The following is a 23,672-nucleotide window of genomic DNA, read 5'->3' on the forward strand; positions in this document are numbered from 1 at the left end:
CTGTTTTCTCCTCCAGTCAGGGCTGGATTATTGTCGTGTCAATGTCATTTTCTACTTGGTCGTGTGAATGCAGCGTAGCGGTAAGCTATAGTTGGTAGATGTTTTGTAGCTTACTGTTTTTTGTTCCCTGCTTCCGATTAGTTTGTTCATAGCCCTTAGTTTGTTATATCAGCCCATGTGCGTGTTTTTTGTTCTTACCCTTTTGGTTTTGTTTTTGTCTTAGTATCTTTATTAAATGATGTTTACTTAGCAAATGCCTGCCTCCTTCTCTGCATCATGGGGTTCGACACCAAATAACTGTGAAAACATGTCGTTCTACACTACAATATTGTTCAATTATTATTACATATGTCTAGCTTGTGTGCTATTGTGTGCTTAGCTGCTGCGTAGCTGCTAGTTCCGAGTTGACCAGCTTTACAAAAACTTGACTCAAATGGAGGAGAATACCAACCGTGTGTGCTTATTGGAGGACATTTACAAGTGATTATAAGGCACACTGCCAATGAGCGGGTCTCGTCAGGTTTATTCTCATACACATATCTCTTATGTGTGACTGCCATCATATTGCAGTCTACACCTATATCTTATGTGCGACTGCCATCATATTGCAGTCTACACATACCTCTTATGTGTGACTGCCATCGTATTGCAGTCTACACATATCTCTTATGTGCGATTGCCATCATATTGCAGTCCACACATCTCTTATGTGTGACTGCCATCATATTGCAGTATACACATATCTCTTATGTGCGACTGCCATCATATTGCAGTATACACATATCTCTTATGTATGACTGCCATCATATTGCAGTATACACATATCTCTTATGTGTGACTGCCATCATATTGCAGTCTACACATCTCTCTTATGTGCGACTGCTATCATATTTCAGTATACACATATCTCTTATGTGTGACTGGCATCATATTGCAGTCTACACGTATCTCTTATGTGTGACTGCCATAATATTGCAGTATACACATATCTCTTATGTGTGACTGGCATCATATTGCAGTCTACACGTATCTCTTATGTGTGACTGCCATCATATTGCAGTCTACACCTATATCTTATGTGCGACTGCCATCATATTGCAGTCTACACATACCTCTTATGTGTGACTGCCATCGTATTGCAGTCTACACATATCTCTTATGTGCGATTGCTATCATATTTCAGTATACACATATCTCTTATGTGTGACTGGCATCATATTGCAGTCTACACGTATCTCTTATGTGTGACTGCCATCATATTGCAGTCTACACCTATATCTTATGTGCGACTGCCATCATATTGCAGTCTACACATACCTCTTGTGTGTGACTGCCATCGTATTGCAGTCTACACATATCTCTTATGTGCGATTGCCATCATATTGCAGTCCACACATCTCTTATGTGTGACTGCCATCATATTGCAGTATACACATATCTCTTATGTGCGACTGCCATCATATTGCAGTATACACATATCTCTTATGTATGACTGCCATCATATTGCAGTATACACATATCTCTTATGTGTGACTGCCATCATATTGCAGTCTACACATCTCTCTTATGTGCGACTGCTATCATATTTCAGTATACACATATCTCTTATGTGTGACTGGCATCATATTGCAGTCTACACGTATCTCTTATGTGTGACTGCCATAATATTGCAGTATACACATATCTCTTATGTGTGACTGCCATCATATTGCAGTATACACATATCTCTTATGTGTGACTGCCATCATATTGCAGTATACACATATCTCTTATGTGTGACTGCCATCATATTGCAGTCTACACGTATCTCCTATGTGCGACTGCCATCATATTGCAGTCTACACGTATCTCTTATGTGTGACTGCCATCATATTGCATCCATCCATCCAGTTTCTACCGCTTATTCCCTTATGGGGTCGCGGGGGCGCTGGCGCCTATCTCAACTACAATCGGGCGGAAGGCGGCGTACACCCTGGACAAGTCGCCACCTCATCGCAGGATTGCAGTCTACACATATCTCTTATGTGCGACTGCTATCATATTGCAGTCTACACCTATATCTTATGTTTGACTGCCATCATATTGCAGTCTACATGTATCTCTTATGTGTGACTGCCATCATATTGCAGTCTACACGTATCTCTTATGTGTGACTGCCATCATATTGCAGTCTACACATATCTCTTATGTGAGACTGCCATCATATTGCATCCATCCATCCATCCATCCAGTTTCTACCTCTTATTCCCTTTTGGGGTTGCGGGGAGCGCTGGCGCCTATCTCAGCTACAATCGGGCAGAAGGCGGCGTACACCCTGGACAAGTCGCCACCTCATCGCAGGATTGCAGTCTACACACATCTCTTATGTGCGACTGCTATCATATTGCAGTCTACACCTATATCGTATGTGTGACTGCCATCATATTGCAGTCTACACCTATATCTTATGTTTGACCGCCATCATATTGCAGTCTGTACCTATATATTATGTGTGACTGCCATCATATTGCAGTCTACACCTATATCTTATGTGTGACTGCCATCATATTGCAGTCTACACCTATATCTTATGTGTGACTGCCATCATATTGCAGTCTGCACCTATATCTTATGTGTAACTGCCATCATATTGCAGTCTACACGTATTTCTTATGTGTGACTGCCATCATATTGCAGTCTGCACCTATATCTTATGTGTAACTGCCATCATATTGCAGTCTACACCTATATCTTATGTGTGACTGCCATCATATTGCAGTCTGCACCTATATCTTATGTGTAACTGCCATCATATTGCAGTCTGCACCTATATCTTATGTGTAACTGCCATCATGTTGCAGTCTACACGTATCTCTTATGTGTGACTGCCATCTACTTGTCATGTACCAAATAAAATAGCGTTCGAGGTCGGTAAGCACAACCAAAATGATGCCGTACATTAGGCGCACCGGCTTATAAGGCGCACTGTAGTGAAGTGAATTATATTTATATAGCGCTTTTCTCAAGTGACTCAAAGCGCTTTACATGGTGAAACCCAATATCTAAGTTACATTTAAAGCAGTGTGGGTGGCACTGGGAGCAGGTGGGTAAAGTGTCTTGCCCAAGGACACAACGGCACTGACTAGGATGGCGGAAGCGGGAATCGAACCTGCAACCCCCAAGTTGCTGGCACGGCCGCTCTACCAACCGAGCTATGCCGAGTGAGCCTTATAGTTAGAAAATTACAGTTTTGTTTTTTTAATGTTATCGAACTGATATCAATATTTGATCATGATACCTCTTATTTAGATGTATTTTCTATTTTCCAGTGAACGATGCAGAATAAATCGAAATATCCAAATATTGCAATGCAATCCTGTATCTTATAATCTAATACTCAGCCCTACAACTTTCTTAGCTAAAATACAACTCTTGACTCGGCGAGAAGATGTTTGTTTTGTTTCTGTTTTAGAGTCAGTTTTTCCCTTGAATAAAACAGTATTATGAAGACATGTCATATACACATCATACTTTCACCACCAGGCTGTAAAAACACGTTTATACGACCATTATGGAGGACCTTGTCGGTAAACACCAGCAGACATAATTGGATTGTAAAAATCTCCCGTCTACTTTTCCTTTGGCACAATTCATCAGTTTTGTAAATGGAGAGAGAGTTTTTTTTTTTTTTTCTCTCTCTCCCTTTTTCAAACAGTCTATCTCCGACACGGAAACGGTTCCCTACTGTCATATCACATTATGCATTTCTGGCGTGTCAGCCGCGGAGGGGAATGTTAACAAATCAAAGAATAACTGCCGCAATGTCTCCGGGCCGCGCTCAGACGCCGACTCTCTGAAGCCATTATTGTGTCCTAAACTGCTGCTCCTCTTTCTTTTTTTTTTTTTTGCATTTTCATAATTAATAGGCCCTGCGAAAAAAGCGAAACTAATTATTCACACACTAATGAACTCCTGTTGCTGGATGAGCGGGGCCAAAGGGTGAAAATCACGCGGTGGGGGAGTGTATCGCTGCAACGTGAATGCAGAAGCCGAATAAGACTGAAGGTGAACAGGAGATGCTAAAGCTAGCGTGTCCAAAGTGCATGAAAAAGTGGATTGTACGAGCATACAGGTGAAATTGGCAATGCTGATATACAAAACCCCCCAAAAAAGTGTGTGGAGGGAGGTGTGGCCAGCGCACCTGCAGGAGCAAAGGTCACCGCCTCTGTCCACGGTGCTGACGGCGAGACACAGCCGGCAGGGGATTAGATCTCACCGGCGGCACGTTAGTCTAATCGTTGGTTGTCTTTAACAGTAAGCGGCCGGGAGCAGGAGGAGAGATAGGATACGGATGTGGGTGAAAATCACGCGGTGGCGGAGTGTATCGCTGCGACGTGTATGCAGAAGCCGAATAAGACTGAAGGTGAACAGGAGATGCTAAAACTAGGGCGTCCAAAGTGCATAAAAAAGTGGATTGTACGAGCATACAGGTTAAATTGGCAATACTGATATACAAAACCCCAAAAAACAGTGTGTGGAGGGAGGTGTGGCCAGCGCACCTGCAGAAGCAAAGGTCACCGCCTCTGTCTACGGTGCTGACGGCGAGACACAGCTGTTAGGGGATTAGATTTCACAGGCGGTTCATCTAATCATCCGTTGTCTTTAACAGTAAGCGGCCCGGAGCAGGAGGCGAGATAGGATACGGATGTGGGTGAAAATCAAGCGGTGGCGGAGTGTATCGCTGCAAGCCGAGTAAGACTGAAGGTGAACAGGAGATGCTAAAGCTAGGGTGTCCAAAGTGCATAAAAAAGTGGATTGTACGATCATACAGGTGAAATTGGCAATGCTGGTATACAAACCCCCCCCAAAAAGTGTGTGGAGGGAGGTGTGGCCAGCACACCTGCAGGAGCAAAGGTCACCGCCTCTGTCTACGGTGCTGACGGCGAGACACAGCTGTTAGGGGATTAGATTTCACAGGCGGTTCATCTAATCATCGGTTGTCTTTAACAGTAAGTGGCCGGGAGCAGGAGGAGAGATAGGATACGGATGTGGGTGAAAATCAAGCGGTGGCGGAGTGTATCGCTGCGACGTGAATGCAGAAGCCGAATAAGACTGAAGGTGAACAGGAGATGCTAAAGCTAGGGTGTCCAAAGTGCATAAAAAAGTGGATTGTACGAGCATACAGGTGGAATTGGCAATGCTGATATACAAAACCCCCAAAAAAAGTGTGTGGAGGGAGGTGTGGCCAGCACACCTGCAGGAGCAAAGGTCACCGCCTCTGTCTACGGTGCTGACGGCGAGACACAGCCGACAGGGGATTAGATTTCACCTGCGGCACGTTAGTCTAATCGTTGGTTGTCTTTAACAGTAAGCAGGTGGAGAGATAGGATACGGATGTGGGTGAAAATCACGCGGTGGCACAGTGTATCGCTGCAACGTGAATGCAGAAGCCGAGTAAGACAGAAGGTGAACAGGAGATGCTAAAGCTAGGGTGTCCAAAGTGCACAAAAAAGTGGATTGTACGAGCATCCAGGTGGAATTGGCAATGCTGGTATACAAAACGCCAAAAAAAAGTGTGTGGAAGGAGGTGTGGCCAGCGCACCTGCAGGAACAAAGGTCACCGCCTCTGTCTACGGTGCTGACGGCGAGACACAGCTGTTAGGGGATTCGATTTCCCAGGCGGTTTATCTAATCATCTGTTGTCTTTAACAGTAAGCAGCCGGGAGCAGGAGGAGAGATAGGATACGGATGTGGGTGAAAATCAAGCGGTGGCGGAGTGTATCGCTGTGAGGTGAATGCAGAAGCCGAGTAAGACTGAAGGTGAACAGGAGATGCTAAAGCTAGGGTGTCCAAAGTGCATAAAAAAGTGGATTGTACGAGCATACAGGTGAAATTGGCAATGCTGGTATACAAAACCCCAAAAAACAGTGTGTGGAGGGAGGTGTGGCCAGCGCACCTGCAGGAGCAAAAGTCACCGCCTCTGTCTACGGTGCTGACGGCGAGACACAGCTGACACGGACAAACTATTTATAGCGGCGACGTAATCACTTCCGTTTTTTACCTTGTTTACATCATCAAGTGGATCTCCTGCTTCCTCGCTTCCCTGCAAGTTTATTCGAGATCATAAATAACACGTAGGTATTCCGATAAGGTTGTAGACTTTGACAACCATTTGAGACAGCTAAACTAGCACAGACAACACGGAAATACCCCGCCCCTTTTCTTTGTGACGATTATGAGACATTCTTCTTCTAAATGGGAATACATGAACGCCCCAGCAGTCGGCATCCTAATGACAGCAGACGTTGTACAGTAAGTGTTGTTTTATTATGTCTGTTGGCGTGATGCATTTCATTAGTGATGTTACTACACGCGCTAACACAGACAAACTATTTATAGCAGCAATGTAATCACTTCTGTTTTTTACCATGTTTACATCATCAAGTGGTCTGCTGCTTCCTCGCTTCCCTGCAAGTTTATTCTCGATCATAAATAACACGTCTCACCTGGACAGAAGAAGTCCGGGTAGGTATTCTGATACGTTGGTGCACTTTGACAACCATTTGAGACAACGAAACTGGCAAAGACGACACGGAAAGACCCCTCCCCTTTTCTTCGTGAGGATTATGAGTAAATTTTTATCGAAATGGTAATATATAAACGCCCCAGCAGTAGGCATCCTAATGACAGCAGACGTTGTACAGTAAGTGATGTTTTACTATGTTTGTTGGCGTGATGCATTTTATTAGAGATATTGTTATTACAAGCGCTAACACAGATCAACTATTTATAGCGCCGGCGATGTAATCACTTCCCTGTGTGCCAAAATTTACATTATCGAGTGGTCTGCTGCTTCCTCGCTTCCCTGCAAGTTTATCCTCGATCATAAATAACACGTCTCACCTGGACAGAAGAAGTTTGGGTAGGTATTCCGATAAGGTTGTAGACTTTGACAACCATTTGAGACGGCGAAACTAGCGAAGACAACACGGAAATACCCTGCCCCTTTCCTTTGTGACGATTATGAGACATTCTTCTTCTAAATGGGAATACATGAACGCCCCAGCCAACGGCATCCTAATGACAGCAGAACTTGTACAGTAAGTGATGTTTTACTATGTTTGTAGGCTTGATGCATTTTATTTGTGATATTGTTATTATAAGCGCTAACACAGAAACTATTTACAGCTGCGATGTAATCACTTCCGTTTTTTACCTTGTTTACATCATCAAGTGGTCTGCTGCTTCCTCGCTTCCCTGCAAGTTTATTCTCGATCATAGATAACACATCTCACCTGGACAGAAGAGGTCTGGGTAGGTATTCTGATACGTTGGTGAACTTTGACAACCATTTGAGCCAACAAAACTGGCAAAGACGACACGGAAAGACCCCTCCCCTTTTCTTCGTGAGGATTATGAGTCAATCTTTATCGAAATGGTAATATATGAACAACCCAGCTGTAGGCATCCTAATGACAGCAGACGTTGTACAGTAAGTGATGTTTTACTATGTTTGTTGGCTTGATACATTTTATTAGTGATATTGTTATTACAAGCGCTAACACAGATAAACTATTTATAGCGCCGGCGATGTAATCACTTCCCTGTGTGCCTAAGTTTACATTATTGAGTGGTCTGCTGCTTCCTCGCTTCCCTGCAAGTTTATTCTCGATCATAAATAACACGTCTCACCTGGACAGAAGAAGTTTGGGTAGGTATTCCGATAAGGTTGTAGACTTTGACAACCATTTGAGACGGCGAAACTAGCGAAGACAACACGGAAAGACCCCGCCCCTTTCCTTTGTGAGGATTGTGAGACAATCTTCTTCTAAATGGGAATACATGAACGCCCCAGCCAACGGCATCCTAATGACAGCAGACATTGTACAGTAAGTGATGTTTTACTATGTTTGAAGGCTTGATGCATTTTATTTGTGATATCGTTATTACACGCGCTAACACAGAAACTATTTACAGCTGCGATGTAATCACTTCCGTTTTTTTACTTTGTTTACATCATCAAGTGGTCTGCTGCTTCCTCGCTTCCCTGCAAGTTTATTCTCGATCATAAATAACACGTCTCACCTGGACAGAAGAAGTCCGGGTAGGTATTCTGATACGTTGGTGCACTTTGACAACCATTTGAGACAACGAAACTGGCAGAGATGACACGGAAAGACCCCGCCCCTTTTTTTGTGACGATTATGAGACGTTCTTCTTCTAAAGGGGAATACATGAACGCCCCAGCCGTCAGCATCCTAATGACAGCAGACGTTGTACAGTAAGTGATGTTTTATTATGTTTGTTGGCTTGATGCATTTCATCAGTGATGTTATTACACGCGCTAGCACAGACAAACTATTTATAGCAGCAATGTAATCACTTCCGTTTTTTACCTTGTTTACATCATCAAGTGGTCTGCTGCTTCCTCGCTTCCCTGCAAGTTTATTCTCGATCATAAATAATGCGTCTCACCTGGACAGAAGAAGTCCGGGTAGGTATTCTGATACGTTGGTGCACTTTGACAACCATTTGAGACAACGAAACTGGCAAAGATGACACGGAGAGACCCCGCCCCTTTTTTGTGACGATTATGAGACATTCTTCTTCTAAATGGGAATATATGAACGCCCCAGCCATCCTAATGACAGCAGACGTTGTACAGTAAATGATGTTTTACTATGTTTGTAGGCTTGATGCATTTTATTAGTGATATTGTTATTATAAGCGCTAACACAGAAACTATTTACAGCTGCGATGTAATCGCTTCCGTTTTTTTACTTTGTTTACATCGTCAAGTGGTCTGCTGCTTCCTCGCTTCCCTGCAAGTTTATTCTCGATCATAAATAACACGTCTCACCTGGACAGAAGAAGTCCGGGTAGGTATTCCGATACGTTGGTACACTTTGACAACCATTTGAGACAACGAAACTGGCAAAGATGACACGGAAAGACCCCGCCTCCTTTTTTTTGTGAGGATTATGAGTCATTCTTTATCGAAATGGGAATATATGAACGCCCCAGCAGTATCCTAATGACAGCAGACATTGTACAGTAAGTGATGTTTTATTATGTTTGTTGGCTTGATGCATTTCTGGAGTGATGTTATTACACGCGCTAGCACAGACAAACTATTTATAGCAGCAATGTAATCACTTCCGTTTTTTACATTGTTTACATCATCAAGTGGTCTGCTGCTTCCTCGCTTCCCTGCAAGTTTATTCTCGATCATAAATAATGCGTCTCACCTGGACAGAAGAAGTCCGGGTAGGTATTCCGATACGTTGGTGCACTTTGACAACCATTTGAGACAACGAAACTGGCAAAGATGACACGGAAAGACCCCGCCCCTTTTCTTCGTGAGGATTATGAGTACATTTTTATCGAAATGGTAATATATAAACGCCCCAGCAGTAGGCATCCTAATGACAGCAGACGTTGTACAGTAAGTGATGTTTTACTATGTTTGTTGGCTTGATACATTTTATTAGTGATATTGTTATTACAAGCGCTAACACAGATAAACTATTTATAGCGCCGGCGATGTAATCACTTCCCTGTGTGCCTAAGTTTACATTATTGAGTGGTCTGCTGCTTCCTCGCTTCCCTGCAAGTTTATCCTCGATCATAAATAACACGTCTCACCTGGACAGAAGAAGTTTGGGTAGGTATTCCGATAAGGTTGTAGACTTTGACAACCATTTGAGACGGCGAAACTGGCAAAGATGACACGGAAAGACCCCGCCCCTTTTTTGTGACGAATATGAGACATTCTTCTTCTAAATGGGAATATATGAACGCCCCAGCCATCCTAATGACAGCAGACGTTGTACAGTAAGTGATGTTTTACTATGTTTGTAGGCTTGATGCATTTTATCTGTGATATTGTTATTACACGCGCTAACACAGAAACTATTTACAGCTGCGATGTAATCACTTCCGTTTTTTACTTTGTTTACATCATCAAGTGGTCTGCTGCTTCCTCGCTTCCCTGCAAGTTTATTCTCGATCATAAATAACACGTCTCACCTGGACAGAAGAAGTCCGGTTAGGTATTCTGATACGTTGGTGCACTTTGACAACCATTTGAGACAACAAAACTGGTCAAAGATGACACGGAAAGACCCCGCCCCTTTTTTTGTGACGATTATGAGACGTTCTTCTTCTAAATGGGAATACATGAACACCCCAGCAGTCGGCATCCTAATGACAGCAGACGTTGTACAGTAAGTGTTGTTTTATTATGTTTGTTAGCTTGATGCATTTCTGGAGTGATGTTATTACACGCTCTAGCACAGACAAACTATTTATGGCAGCAATGTAATCACTTCCGTTTTTTACCTTGTTTACATCATTAAGTGGTCTGCTGCTTCCTCGCTTCCCTGCAAGTTTATTCTCGATCATAAATAACACGTCTCCCCTGGATAGAAGAAGTCCGGGTAGGTATTCCGATACGTTGGTACACTTTGACAACCATTTTAGATGACGAAACTGGCGTAGATGACACGGAAAGACCCCGCCCCTTTTTTGTGACGATTATGAGACATTCTTCTTCTAAATGGGAATACATGAACGCCCCAGCCATCCTAATGACAGCAGACGTTGTACAGTAAGTGATGTTTTATTATGTTTGTAGGCTTGATACATTTTATTTGTGATATTGTTATTATAAGCGCTAACACAGAAACTATTTACAGCTGCAATGTAATCACTTCTGTTTTTTACCTTGTTTACATCATCAAGTGGTCTGCTGCTTCCTCGCTTCCCTGCAAGTTTATTCTCGATCATAAATAACACGTCTCACCTGGACAGAAGAAGTCCGGGTAGGTATTCTGATACGTTGGTGCACTTTGACAACCATTTGAGACAACAAAACTGGTCAAAGATGACACGGAAAGACCCCGCCCCTTTTTTTGTGACGATAATGAGACATTCTTCTTCTAAATGGGAATACATGAACGCCCCAGCCGTCAGCATCCTAATGACAGCAGACGTTGTACAGTAAGTGATGTTTTATTATGTCTGTTGGCTTGATGCATTTCATCAGTGATATTATTACACGCGCTAACACAGACAAACTATTTATAGCGGCGATGTAATCACTTCCGTTTTTTAATTTGTTTACATCATCAAGTGGTCTGCTGGTTCCTCGCTTCCCTGCAAGTTTATTCTCAATCATAAATACCGCATGTCACCTGGACAGAAGAAGTCCGAGTAGGTATTCTGATACGTTGGTGAACTTTGACAACCATCTGAGACAACAAAATTGGCAAAGACAACACGGAAAGACGCCGCCCCTTTTCTTTGTGAGGATTATTTGTCATTCTTTATCGAAATGGGAATACATGAACGCCCCAGCAGTCAGCATCCTAATGACAGCAGACGTTGTACAGTAAGTGATGTTTTATTATGTTTGTTGGCTTGATGCATTTTTTTTTAAATGAATGCGTCGTATATGCTTAAAAAGATCAAAATACGTAAATATAAAATGTTACACATATACTTACATCATGTTTATCAAACCTCAATGCTAGCACGTTCCCTCTGCTGGTAAGTAAAGAAAGAAAAGATGGCTGCCAGAGAGCGTACCAGGATGCCCAGGCTGGTGGAGTAGAAGGGCGAGGTGAAGTCGATGACCCTGCTCCTCGCCGAGTTGATGGAGAACGAGGTGACCGCCATGTCTGCCGTCCCGCTCCTCAGGTCTCCGACCAGCCCCGTCCAGCGCCCGCCTCCGCTCATGGCGCCGTACTTTCCGTCCCCCACGATGTAGAGGTCGAAGGTGAAGCCCATGTCCTCCGCCAGCTTCTCCAGCAGGTCGACGCAGTAACCGTAGCAACACTTCCTCAGATCCTCCGGAAGGCCTGAGAGGGTAGAGGACGGCGTGGACTGAATTCCAATAGAATCAGCGGCTCCGATCTACCAGGTTAATGCTGACTCATCACTAAGATGTATGCATGCCTGCGTTTTGTCTTTTGCTTCAAATAAGAGTCATGATGAGGATTTTTCATTTTGAAACACTTTCTTGAGGTCTACATACAAACCCTGTTTCCATATGAGTTGGGAAATTGTGTTAGATGTAAATATAAACAGAATACAATGATTTGCAAATCCTTTTCAAGCCATATTCAGTTGAATATGCTACAAAGACAACATATTTGATGTTCAAACTCTTTTTTGCAAATAATAATTAACTTAGAATTTCATGGCTGCAACACGTGCCAAAGTAGTTGGGAAAGGGCATGTTCACCACTGTGTTACATCACCTTTTCTTTTAACAACACTCAATAAACGTTTGGGAACTGAGGAAACTAATTGTTGAAGCTTTGAAAGTGGAATTCTTTCCCATTCTTGTTTTATGTAGAGCTTCAGTCCTTCAACAGTCCGGGGTCTCCGCTGTCCTATTTTACGCTTCATAATGCGCCACACATTTTCCATGGGAGACTGGAACTTCAGGCGGGCCAGGAAAGTACCCACACTCGTTTACTACTTAACCCCGCTGTTGTAACACTTGGCTTGGCATTGTCTTGCTGAAATAAGCAGGGGCGTCCATGATAACGTTGCTTGGATGACAACATATGTTGCTCCCAAACCTGTATGGACCTTTCAGCATTAATGGTGCCTTCACAGATGTGTAAGTTACCCATGCCTTGGGCACTAATGCACCCCCATACCATCACACATGCTGGCTTTTACACTTTGCGCCTATAACAATCCGGATGGTTCTTTTCCTCTTTGTTCCGGAGCACACCACGTCCACAGTTTCCAAATATAATTTGAAATGTGGACTCGTCAGACCACAGAACACCTTTCCACTTTGCATCAGTCCATCTTAGATGAGCTCGGGCCCAGCGAAGCCCGCGGCGTTCCTGGGTGTTGTTGATAGATGGGTTTGGCTTTGCATAGTAGAATTTTAACATGCACTTACAGATGTAGCGACCAACTGTAGTTACTGACAGTGGTTTTATGAAGTTTTCCTTAGCCCATGTGGTGATATCCTTTACACACTGATTTCTGTTTTTGATGAGGAATCAACGGTCGGTGATATCATCGCTTACATGCAGTGATTTCTCCAGATTCTCTGAACCTTGTGATTATTATACGGACCGTAGATGGTAAAATCCCTAAATTCCTTGCAATAGCTCGTTGAGAAATGTTGTTCTAAAACTGTTCCACAATTTGCTTACAAAGTGGTGACCCTCACCCCATCCTTGTTTGTGAATGACTTAGCATTTTTAAGGAAGCTGCTTTTATAGCCAATCATGGCACCCACCTGTTCCCAATTAGCCTGCACACCTGTGGGATTTTCCTAAATAAGTGTTTGATGAGCATTCCTCAACTCTATCAGTATTTATTGCCACCTTTCCCAACTTCTTTGTTTAAACTAAAGTTTATGAGTTTGAACATCAAATATGTTGTCTTTGTAGCATATTCAACTGAATATGGCTTGAAAAGGATTTGCAAATCATTGTATTCTGTTTATATTTACATCTAACACAATTTCCCGACTCATATGGAAACGGGGTTTGTATTAATATCAGCCTCTGTGGTTTGAATTTACATTTTGCCATGTATGGGGTCACAGAGACCGTATTTTTTGGACCATAGGGCGCACCGGATTAAAAAGAGCACTGCTGATAAGCGGGTCCGTTCATGGCGTTTTTCATACAAAAGGAGCACCGGATTATAAAGCGCTTTGTAGTTTGTCGGCACAGACTACAGTAGTCTGTAGACTTATGCAGATCCCAAATACAGATCAGCGGGTACCAGAAGGTAAGAAAAGTCGGTTTTGCGTAATATTGCAAAACAAAACGCCAGGTACTATGTCTGGTAAAAGGTGCCATGTTACACTCCTTATACAAGTACCATAATAATACTGCTGTGTTTAATGCGGCTTCATAGCTTACCGAAGTTGCGCTAAAAACATTTTGACGGATTTTTCAGCGCCGTGTGTAATGTTCCATATTCTCAATGGAACATTTAAAGTTTTGGTGTTGTTTACTGGCGTCATCTTGCAATCTATGCGTGTCTCTTATGTGTGACTGCCATCCACTGGTCACACTTATCATTACAAAATGTACCCATTAAAATAGTTTCGAGCTCGGTAAGCACAACCAGAATTATTCCGGGTTATAAGGCTTATGGAGCTGAGGATCGGACCCGGCATTTGGCTGCCGCCAAGCTCGCAATTAACCCGACCTCTATGGGTTAGGGTTAGGGAATCAGCACCACCAAGTCCGAGTCCATGGTTCTGGAAAAGGGTGGAGTGCCATCTTCGGGTTGGGGAGGAGATCTTGCCCCAAGTGGAGGAGTTCAAGTACCTCGGAGTATTGTTCACGAGTGAGGGAAGAGTGGATCGATCCGTTGTGGTGAAGAAGGAGCTGAGCCGGAAGGCAAAGCTCTCAATTTACCGGTCGATCTACGTTCCCATCCTCACCTATGGTCATGAGCTTTGGGTCATGACCGAAAGGATAAGATCACGGGTACAAGCGGCCCAAATGAGTTTGAGGTCTCTCCCTTAGAGATAGGGTGAGAAGTTCTGCCATCCAGAAGGAACTCGGAGTAAAGCCAACCGGTAGGAGGCCACGGGGAAGACCCAGGACACGTTGGGAAGACTATGTCTCCCGGCTGGCCTGGGAACGCCTCGGGATCCCCCGGGAAGAGCTAGACGAAGGGGCTGGGGAGAGGGAAGTCTGGGTTTCCCTGCTTAGGCTGGATGAGAAAATGAAAGGATTTTAAGTGCGCCTGGTAGTCCAAAAAATACGGTACACAAAAAGACAAAAATGAGGCTTCTGTAAGGAACTTAATGCGCTATTTTGAAGAATCTACTCTTTAAAACAGGGGTCAGCAACCTTTTTGAAACCAAGAGATATTCTTGGGTACTGATTAATGCAAAGGGCTACCAGTTTGATACACACTTAAATAAATTTTATTTTTGTCGGTCATTCCGTCGAACATTTTTTTTCCTTTCACGGAAGGTTTTTCGTAGCGAATAAATGATGAAAACAACATTAAATTGAACGATTTAAAAGAGGAGAAAACACGAAAAAAATGACAATTAAATTTTGAAACATAGTTTAGCTTCAATTTCGACTCGTTAAAATTCAAAATTCAACCGAAAAAAAGAAGAGAAAAACTAGCTAATTGGAAATTTTTTTTAATGGAACATCATTAGAAATTTTTCCTGATTCAGATTATTTTCAGAATGTTGATGAAATGTTTTTAAATCGGTTAAAATCCAATCTGCACTTTGTTAGAATATATAACAAATTGGACCAAGCTACATTTCTAACAAAGACAAATCATTATTTCTTCTACATTTTCCAGAACAATAATTTTAAAAGACATTCAAAAGACTTTGAAATGAGATTTAAAAATTTTATTCCACAGATTTTCTATATTTGCCGGATTAATTTTTTTTTTATTTTAATCATAAATTTGAAGAAATATTTCACAAATATTCCTGTCGAAAAAACAGAAGCTAAAATGAATAATTAAAATAAAATGTATTTATTAAACTTTACAATAAAAATAAAAATATTTACTTGAACATTGATTTAAATTGTCAGGAAAGATGAGGAAGAAATTTAAAAGGTAAAAAGGTGTATCTATCCATCCATTCTTTTTCTACCGCTTATTCCCTTTCGGGGTCGCGGGGGGCGGTGGCACCTCTCTCAGCTACAATCGGGCGGAAGGCGGGGTACACCCTGGACAAGTCGCCACCTCATCGCAGGGCCAACACAGATATATGTGTTTAAAAATCCTAAAATCATTTTTAAGGTTTTATTTTCCTCTAAAATTGTCTTTCTGAAAGTTATAGGAATCAAAGTAAAAAAAAAAAAAAGAAGAATTTATTCAAACAAGTGAAGACCAAGTCTTTAAAATATTTTCTTGTATTTTCCATCCATCCATCCATTTTCTACCGCTTGTTCCCTTTTGGGGTCGCGGGGGGGCGCTGGCGCCTATCTCAGCTACAATCGGGCGGAAGGTGGGGTACACCCTGGACAAGTCGCCACCTCATCGCAGGGCCAACACAGGTATATGTGTTTAAAAATCCTAAAATCATTTTTAAGGTTTTTTTTCCTCTAAAATTGTCTTTCTGAAAGTTATAAGAAGCAAAGTAAAAAAAAAAAAAAAAGAATAATTTATTCAAACAAGTGAAGACCAAGTCTTTAAAATATTTTCTTGTATTTTCCATCCATCCATCCATCCATTTTCTACCGCTTGTTCCCTTTTGGGGTCGCGGGGGGCGCTGGCGCCTATCTCAGCTACAATCGGGCGGAAGGCGGAGTACACCCTGGACAAGTCGCCACCTCATCGCAGGGCCAACACAGGTATATGTGTTTAAAAATCCTAAAATCATTTTTAAGGTTTTTTTTCCTCTAAAATTGTCTTTCTGAAAGTTATAAGAAGCAAAGTAAAAAAAAAAAAAAGAAGAATTTATTCAAACAAGTGAAGACCAAGTCTTTAAAATATTTTCTTGTATTTTCCATCCAGCCATCCATCCATTTTCTACCGCTTGTTCCCTTTTGGGGTCGCGGGGGGCGCTGGCGCCTATCTCAGCTACAATCGGGCGGAAGGTGGGGTACACCCTGGACAAGTCGCCACCTCATCGCAGGGCCAACACAGGTATATGTGTTTAAAAATCTTAAAATCATTTTTAAGGTTTTATTTTCCTCTAAAATTGTCTTTCTGAAAGTTATCGGAATCAAAGTAAAAAAAAAAAGAAGAATTTATCTAAACAAGTGAAGACCAAGTCTTTAATAATAAATAAATAAATGGGTTGTACTTGTATAGCGCTTTTCTACCTTCAAGGTACTCAAAGCGCTTTGAAACTACTTCCACATTTACCCATTCACACACACACTGATGGAGGGAGCTGCCATGCAAGGCGCTAACCAGCACCCATCAGGAGCAAAGGTGAAGAGTCTTGTTCAAGGACACAACGGACGTGATGAGGTTGGTACTAGGTGGGAATTGAACCAGCGACCCTCGGGTTGAGCACGGCCACTCTCCCACTGCGCCACACCGTCCCGTACCGTAAAGCAGTTCGTCTGCCGTAAACAGCAATGCCGCGACACTCCCAAACAGGACAACACTTTAAAATATTTTCTTGTATTTTCCATCCATCCATCCATTTTCTACTGCTTGTCCATTTTGGGGTTGCGGGGGTCGCTGGCGCCTATCTCAGCTACAATCGGGCGGAAGGCGGGGTACACCCTGGACAAGTCACCACCTCATCGCAGGGCCAACACAGGTATATGTGTTTAAAAATCCTAAAATAATTTTTAAGGTTTTATTTTCCTCTAAAATTGTCTTTCTGGAAGTTATAGGAATCAAAGTTAAAAAAAAAAGAAGAATTTATTTAAACAAGTGAAGACCAAGTCTTTAATAATAAATAAATAAATGGGTTGTACTTGTATAGCGCTTTTCTACCTTCAAGGTACTCAAAGCGCTTTGAAATTACTTCCACATTTACCCATTCACACACACACTGATGGAGGGAGCTGCCATGCAAGGCGCTAACCAGCACCCATCAGGAGCAAAGGTGAAGTGTCTTGTTCAAGGACACAACGGACGTGATGAGGTTGGTACTAGGTGGGAATTGAACCAGCGACCCTCGGGTTGAGCACGGCCACTCTCCCACTGCGCCACACCGTCCCGTACCGTAAAGCAGTTCGTCTGCTGTAAACAGCAATGCCGCGACACTCCCAAACAGGACAACACTTTAAAATATTTTCTTGTATTTTCAAATTCTATTTGAGTTTTGTCTCTCTTAGAATTAAAAATGTCGAGCAAAGCGAGACCAGCTCGCTAATAAATAAATACAATTTAAAAAATAGAGGTAGCTCACTGGTAAGTGCTGCTATTTGAGCTATTTTTAGAACAGGCCAGCGGGCCCCTGCCTTGAAGTCTGAAGAACCAAAACTTACCACCTTCCCAGTCGGCTGTTGAGGTGTTGGGGTTGTGCAGGTGGTTAAAGAGTCCTTGGATGACGTCGGAACGGTTGGTTCTGGGGTCCAGGCAGAGCTGGCCGGCAGGACACAGCCCGTCTTCGTCCACCTCGCGCGTGAACACGAACGGATGTTCCACCAACGTCACCACCCGCAGACGGTGACCCTCGGCGGAAAGTCCGGGCCTCCAGCGTCCCCCGGCGTTCAGGTCGCCCTGGCCGTCGCCCGCTCTCACCCCAGCGCCCAGTCCTGGCCCCTGGCTGCTCCCGAAGCCTCCCAGCCCCAGGACCCCCCCTTCCAACTCCAGCCTGCCCCGGGACCACTGCCCCACGGTGACCCACGCCGGCTGGCCCAGAGCGCCCCTCTTCAGGCTCCAGACGTGGAAGAGCTGCGAGGAGAGCACCCTGGAGAGGCCGGCGTCCACCTGGATCAGGCCTGTGGCGCCGGTGAAGGAGGCGTTGGAGAAAAACCTTGGACAAGGACAGAAAGGCAGCGATCAGCATTGACGGTCAGTCCAATTACGATAAACATCAAGAAAATGTAATAAGAAAACCGGGGGAAGGGTGATGAAAAAGGCTAAGATCTGACAGGAGAGCTTTTCCCCGAGTCGTCTCCGATGAGGAATGGCGTCTCCCTGAAAGTCGTAATTAAAAGTTCACGCGGAGCAGTCGGGAATCTTTCCGCGAGCCGAGTCGTCCGCCCTGACAGACATTGCTAGTCGCCTCACTCGCCTGCTGCCTTCCACCTCGCACTTTACCAGGGAAATATATTACAAGCCAGCAGTCCCGGTCGCCACATAAATCTGCTGCGCTTTCTTCAACCCCAAAGGAACTGTTGGCTCCGGTCTCGGCGCTCCATTGCGTAAAAGAACCTCTGTGGGGGGGCTGAGGGGGGGGGGGGGGGGTTCAATGCTGACAAACCTTTGATCGGGTCTTGGTTGGCCTTGGCTCTGTCAGGAGGACATTGGACACCTGATGTGGGGCGGTATAGCTCGATTGGTAGAGTGGCCGTGCCAGCAACTTGAGGGTTGCAGGTTCGATTCCCGCTTCCGCCATCCTAGTCACTGCCGTTGTGTCCTTGGGCAAGACACTTTACCCACCTGCTCCCAGTGCCACCCACACTGCTTTAAATGTAACTTAGATGTTGGGTTTCACTATGTAAAGCGCTTTGAGTCACTAGAGAAAAGCGCTATATAAATATAATTCACTTCACCTTGTTTAAAAGTTAAAGAAGGCCGGTGAAGCGTGCGGGGACTGTGGAGGAGGTCGGAGAAAAAAGGTAGCTAAGCTCCTCTTGTGTTTGTGCAACCACCCCCCCCCCCTGCCGTTGTGTCCTTGGGCAAGACACTTTACCCACCTGCTCCCAGTGCCACCCACACTGCTTTGAATGGAACTTAGATATTGGGTTTCACTATGTAAAGCGCTTTGAGTCACTAGAGAAAAGCGCTATATAAATATAATTCACTTCACTTTTCTGAACCACCTGTAGCTGGCCTGGGCAATTATCAGTCAATCAATGTTTATTTATATAGCCCCAAATCACAAATGTCTCAAAGGACTGCACAAATCATTACGACTACAACATCCTGGGAAGAACCCACAAAAGGGCAAGGAAAACTCACACCCAGTGGGCAGGGAGAATTCACATCCAGTGGGACGCCAGTGACAATGCTGACTATGAGAAACCTTGGAGAGGACCTCAGATGTGGGCAACCCCCCCTCTAGGGGACCGAAAGCAATGGATGTGGAGCGGGTCTAACATGATACTGTGAAAGTTCAATCCATAGTGGCTCCAAGACAGCCGCGAGAGTTCAGTTCACAGGAAACCATCTCAAGCGGAGGCGGATCAGCAGCGTAGAGATTCCCAACCGATACAGGCCTTTAATGACAGAATTCTTCTCCTCCCTTCAAGTCTCCTCATTCGGCATCTCTAGAAGAAGCTGCCGACTTTGGACACACAATAATCTCCTAAAATTAGAAATCAATCAAAGTTTATTTATATAGCCCCAAATCACAAATGTCTCAAAGGACTGCACAAATCATTACGACTACAACATCCTGGGAAGAACCCACAAAAGGGCAAGGAAAACTCACACCCAGTGGGCAGGGAGAATTCACATCCAGTGGGACGCCAGTGACAATGCTGACTATGAGAAACCTTGGAGAGGACCTCAGATGTGGGCAACCCCCCCCCTCTAGGGGACCGAAAGCAATGGATGTCGAGCGGGTCCAACATGATACTGTGAAAGTTCAATCCATAGTGGCTCCAAGACAGCAGCGAGAGTCCCGTCCACAGGAAACCATCTCAAGCGGATCAGCAGCGTAGAGATGTCCCCAACCGATACACAGGCGAGCGGTCCATCCTGGGTCCCGACGAGCGGTCCATCCTGGGTCTCGACTCTGGACAGTCAGTACTTCATCCATGGTCATCGGACCGGACCCCCTCCACAAGGGAGGGGGGGACATAGGAGAAAGAAAAGAAGCGGCAGATCAACTGGTCTAAAAAGGAGGTCTATTTAAAGGCTAGAGTATACAGATGAGTTTTAAGATGAGACTTAAATGCTTCTACTGAGGTAGCATCTTGCCTCAGGTGGAGGTACACGCATTAAAAGAAAAATAATGTGTCTGGGGTGGGGTTGCAAAATTCCGGGAATTAACGGGAATTAATGGAAATAAATCATACTTGGCAAACCTCCGGATTTTTACCAGGAGACGCCCGAATTTCAGTGCCCCTCCCGAAAAGCGAACAATCTCCCAGCAACACATGATAAAAAAAGTTGTGAAAGCTGGCAATAAGTACTGATAAAGTTGAGGAATGCTCATCAAACACTTATTTGGAACATCCCACAGGTGTGCAGGCTAATTGGGAACAGGTGGGTGCCATGATTGGCTATAAAAACAGCTTCCCCAAAAAATGCTCGGTCTTTCACAAGAAAGGATGGGGCGAGGTACACCCCTTTGTCCACAACTGTGTGAGCAAATAGTCAAACAGTTTAAGAACAACCTTTCTCAAAGTGACATTGCAAGAAATTTAGGGATTTCAACATCTACGCTCCATAATATCATCAAAAGGTTCAGAGAATCTGGAGAAATCACTCCACGTAAGCGGCATGGCCGGAAACTGACATTGAATGACCGTGACCTTCCATCCCTCAGACGGCACTGCATCAAAAACAGACATCAGTGTGTAAAGGATATCACCACATGGGCTCAGGAACACTTAATAAAACCACTGTCACTAAATACAGTTGGTCGTTACATCTGTAAGTGCAAGTTAAAGCTCTATTATGCAAAACCAAAGCCATTTATCAACAACATCCAGAAACACCGCCGGCTTCTCTGGGCCCGAGACCATCTAAGATGGACTGATGCAAAGTGGAAAAGTGTTTCAAATTGTTTATGGAAATATTCAACATCTTGCCATCCGGACCAAAGGGGAAGCGAACCATCCAGACTGTTATCGACGCAAAGTGTAAAAGCCAGCATGTGTGATGGTATGGGGGTGCATTAGTGCCCAAGGCATGGGTAACTTACACATCTGTGAAGGCACCATTAATGCTGAAAGGTATATACAGCTTTTGGAACAACATATGCTGCCATCTAAGCGCCGTCTTTTTCATGGACGCCCCTGCTTATTTCAGCAAGACAATGCCAAGCCACATTCAGCACGTGTTACAACAGCGTGGCTTCGTAAAAAAAATAATGCGGGTAGTTTCCTGGCCCGCCTGCAGTCCAGACCTGTCTCCCATGGAAAATGTGTGGCGCATTATGAAGCGTAAAATAGGACAGCGGAGACCCCGGACTGTTGAAGGACTGAAGCTCTACATAAAACAAGAATGGGAAAGAATTCCACTTTCAAAGCTTCAACAATTAGTTTCCTCAGTTCCCAAACGTTTATTGAGTGTTGTTAAAAGAAAAGGTGATGTAACACAGTGGTGAACATGCCCTTTCCCAACTACTTTGTCACGTGTTGCAGCCATGAAATTCTAACTTAATTATTATTTGCAAAAAAAAAGTTTGAACATCAAATATGTTGTCTTTGTAGCATATTCAACTGAATATGGCTTGAAAAGGATTTGCAAATCATTGTATTCTGTTTATATTTACATCGAACACAATTTCCCAACTCATATGGAAACGGGGTTTGTAAATACAAACAATTATACTTCCATTATATTTATATCCCACATTTAGTTTGTAATTAACATTGATTCAAGGGTGATATAATTTTTCCAAGACATTGGTCTTAAAGTATTTTTTTAAATGTGTGAAGGGAACTGGAACATTTTAAGGAATCATCTAAACTGTTCCACGGATTAACCGCCCCTGACAGAAACAGACATTTTTATTCTTATTGTAATATTTTTGTCAGGCTTCTCCCTGACACTTAGGCTATGTTTTAGTTTTTTCCTCTGCATTTGTCTTTGTTTCCTCCGTGTGTGTAGTATTTCCTGTCAGCGCTCTTATTTTGTCTGTTTCCTGTCTTTCTACCTGGGCGCTGTTTCCCCTCAGCTGTGGCATATTGGCAACTGGCCACACCTGGTGTCAATCAGCCCGCTCTTATTTTAAACCTGCTTTGTCCTCCACTCTGCGCTGGATTATGTCGTTGCTACCTGTTGTCTCATATCAATGCAGCGTTGTGGTAAGCTATATTCAATAGCCGTTTGTAGCTTACTGTCTTTTGTTCCCTGCTTCCAGTTTTGTTTGTTCATCGCCAAGTTTGTTATCTGCCGCGTTTGTACCCTTTTGTTTGGTTTATGTCTAAGTGTTTTATTAAAGGCCTACTGAAATGAGATGTTCTTATTCAAACGGGGCTAGCAGGTCCATTCTATGTGTCATACTTCATCATTTCCCCATATTTTTGCCATATTTTTGCTGAAAGGATTTAGTAGAGAACATCGAGGATAAAGTTGGCAACTTTTGTTCGCTTATAAAAAAGCCTTGCCTGTACCGGAAGTAGCAGACGATGTGCGCGTGACGTCACGGGTTGTGGAGCTCCTCACATCTGAACATTGTTTACAATTGTGGCCACCAGCAGCTAGAGCGATTTGGACCCAGAAAGCGACGATTTCCCCAATAATTTGAGCGAGGATGAAAGATTTGTGGATGAGGAAAGTGAGAGTGAAGGACTACAAAAAAAAAAGGCAAAGGCAGTGGAAGTGAAGTGAATTATATTTATATAGCGCTTTTCTCTAGTGACTCAAAGCGCTTTACATAGTGAACCCAATATTTAAATTACATTTTAAACCAGTGTGGGTGGCACTGGGAGCAGGTGGGTATAGTGTCTTGCCCAAGGACACAACGGCAGTGACTAGGATGGCAGAAGCGGGAATTGAACCTGCAACCCTCAAGTTGCTGGCACGGCCACTCTACCAACCGAGCTATGCCGCGATTCAGATGTAATTAGACACATTTACTAGGATAATTCTGGAAAATCCCTTATCTGCTTATTGTGTTCCTAGTGTTTTAGTGAGATTATATGGTACCTGAAAGTCGGAGGGGTGTGGCCACGGGTGTGGTGACCACCAGTGTCGCTGGTGGGAGGAGGTAAGAGAGTCCGCAGCTGCAGGAGGACGCAAGCTCCGCTCATGTCTACGGTAAGAGCCGACTTATTACCACAATTTTCTCACCGAAACTTGCCGGTTGACATGTGGTCGGAAACCATGTTCGCTTGACCGCTCTGATCCATAGTAAAGCTTCACCTTGGGGAATTAAAAAAAAAAAAGAGGCGAGGGCAGTGGAA

The 23,672-nt window shown here is 43.7% G+C and overlaps 1 protein-coding gene across 1 annotated transcript in view; it reads right to left on the reverse strand.

The window, feature by feature from the left end:
- grin3ba (glutamate receptor, ionotropic, N-methyl-D-aspartate 3Ba) overlaps window positions 1-23,672 on the reverse strand; it is a 200,537-nt gene that overhangs the window by 148,427 nt on the left and 28,438 nt on the right. The window contains exons 2-3 of the mRNA XM_061893810.1: window positions 17,910-18,400; window positions 11,569-11,840 (exon numbers count right to left, since the gene is read on the reverse strand). Of these exons, the coding sequence (XP_061749794.1) occupies window positions 11,569-11,840; window positions 17,910-18,400 (763 nt within the window). The remainder of the gene's footprint in view (window positions 1-11,568; window positions 11,841-17,909; window positions 18,401-23,672) is intronic.

This window comes from Nerophis ophidion, linkage group LG03 (assembly GCF_033978795.1).
Source record: "Nerophis ophidion isolate RoL-2023_Sa linkage group LG03, RoL_Noph_v1.0, whole genome shotgun sequence".
NCBI classification, from domain to species: Eukaryota; Metazoa; Chordata; class Actinopteri; order Syngnathiformes; family Syngnathidae; genus Nerophis; species Nerophis ophidion.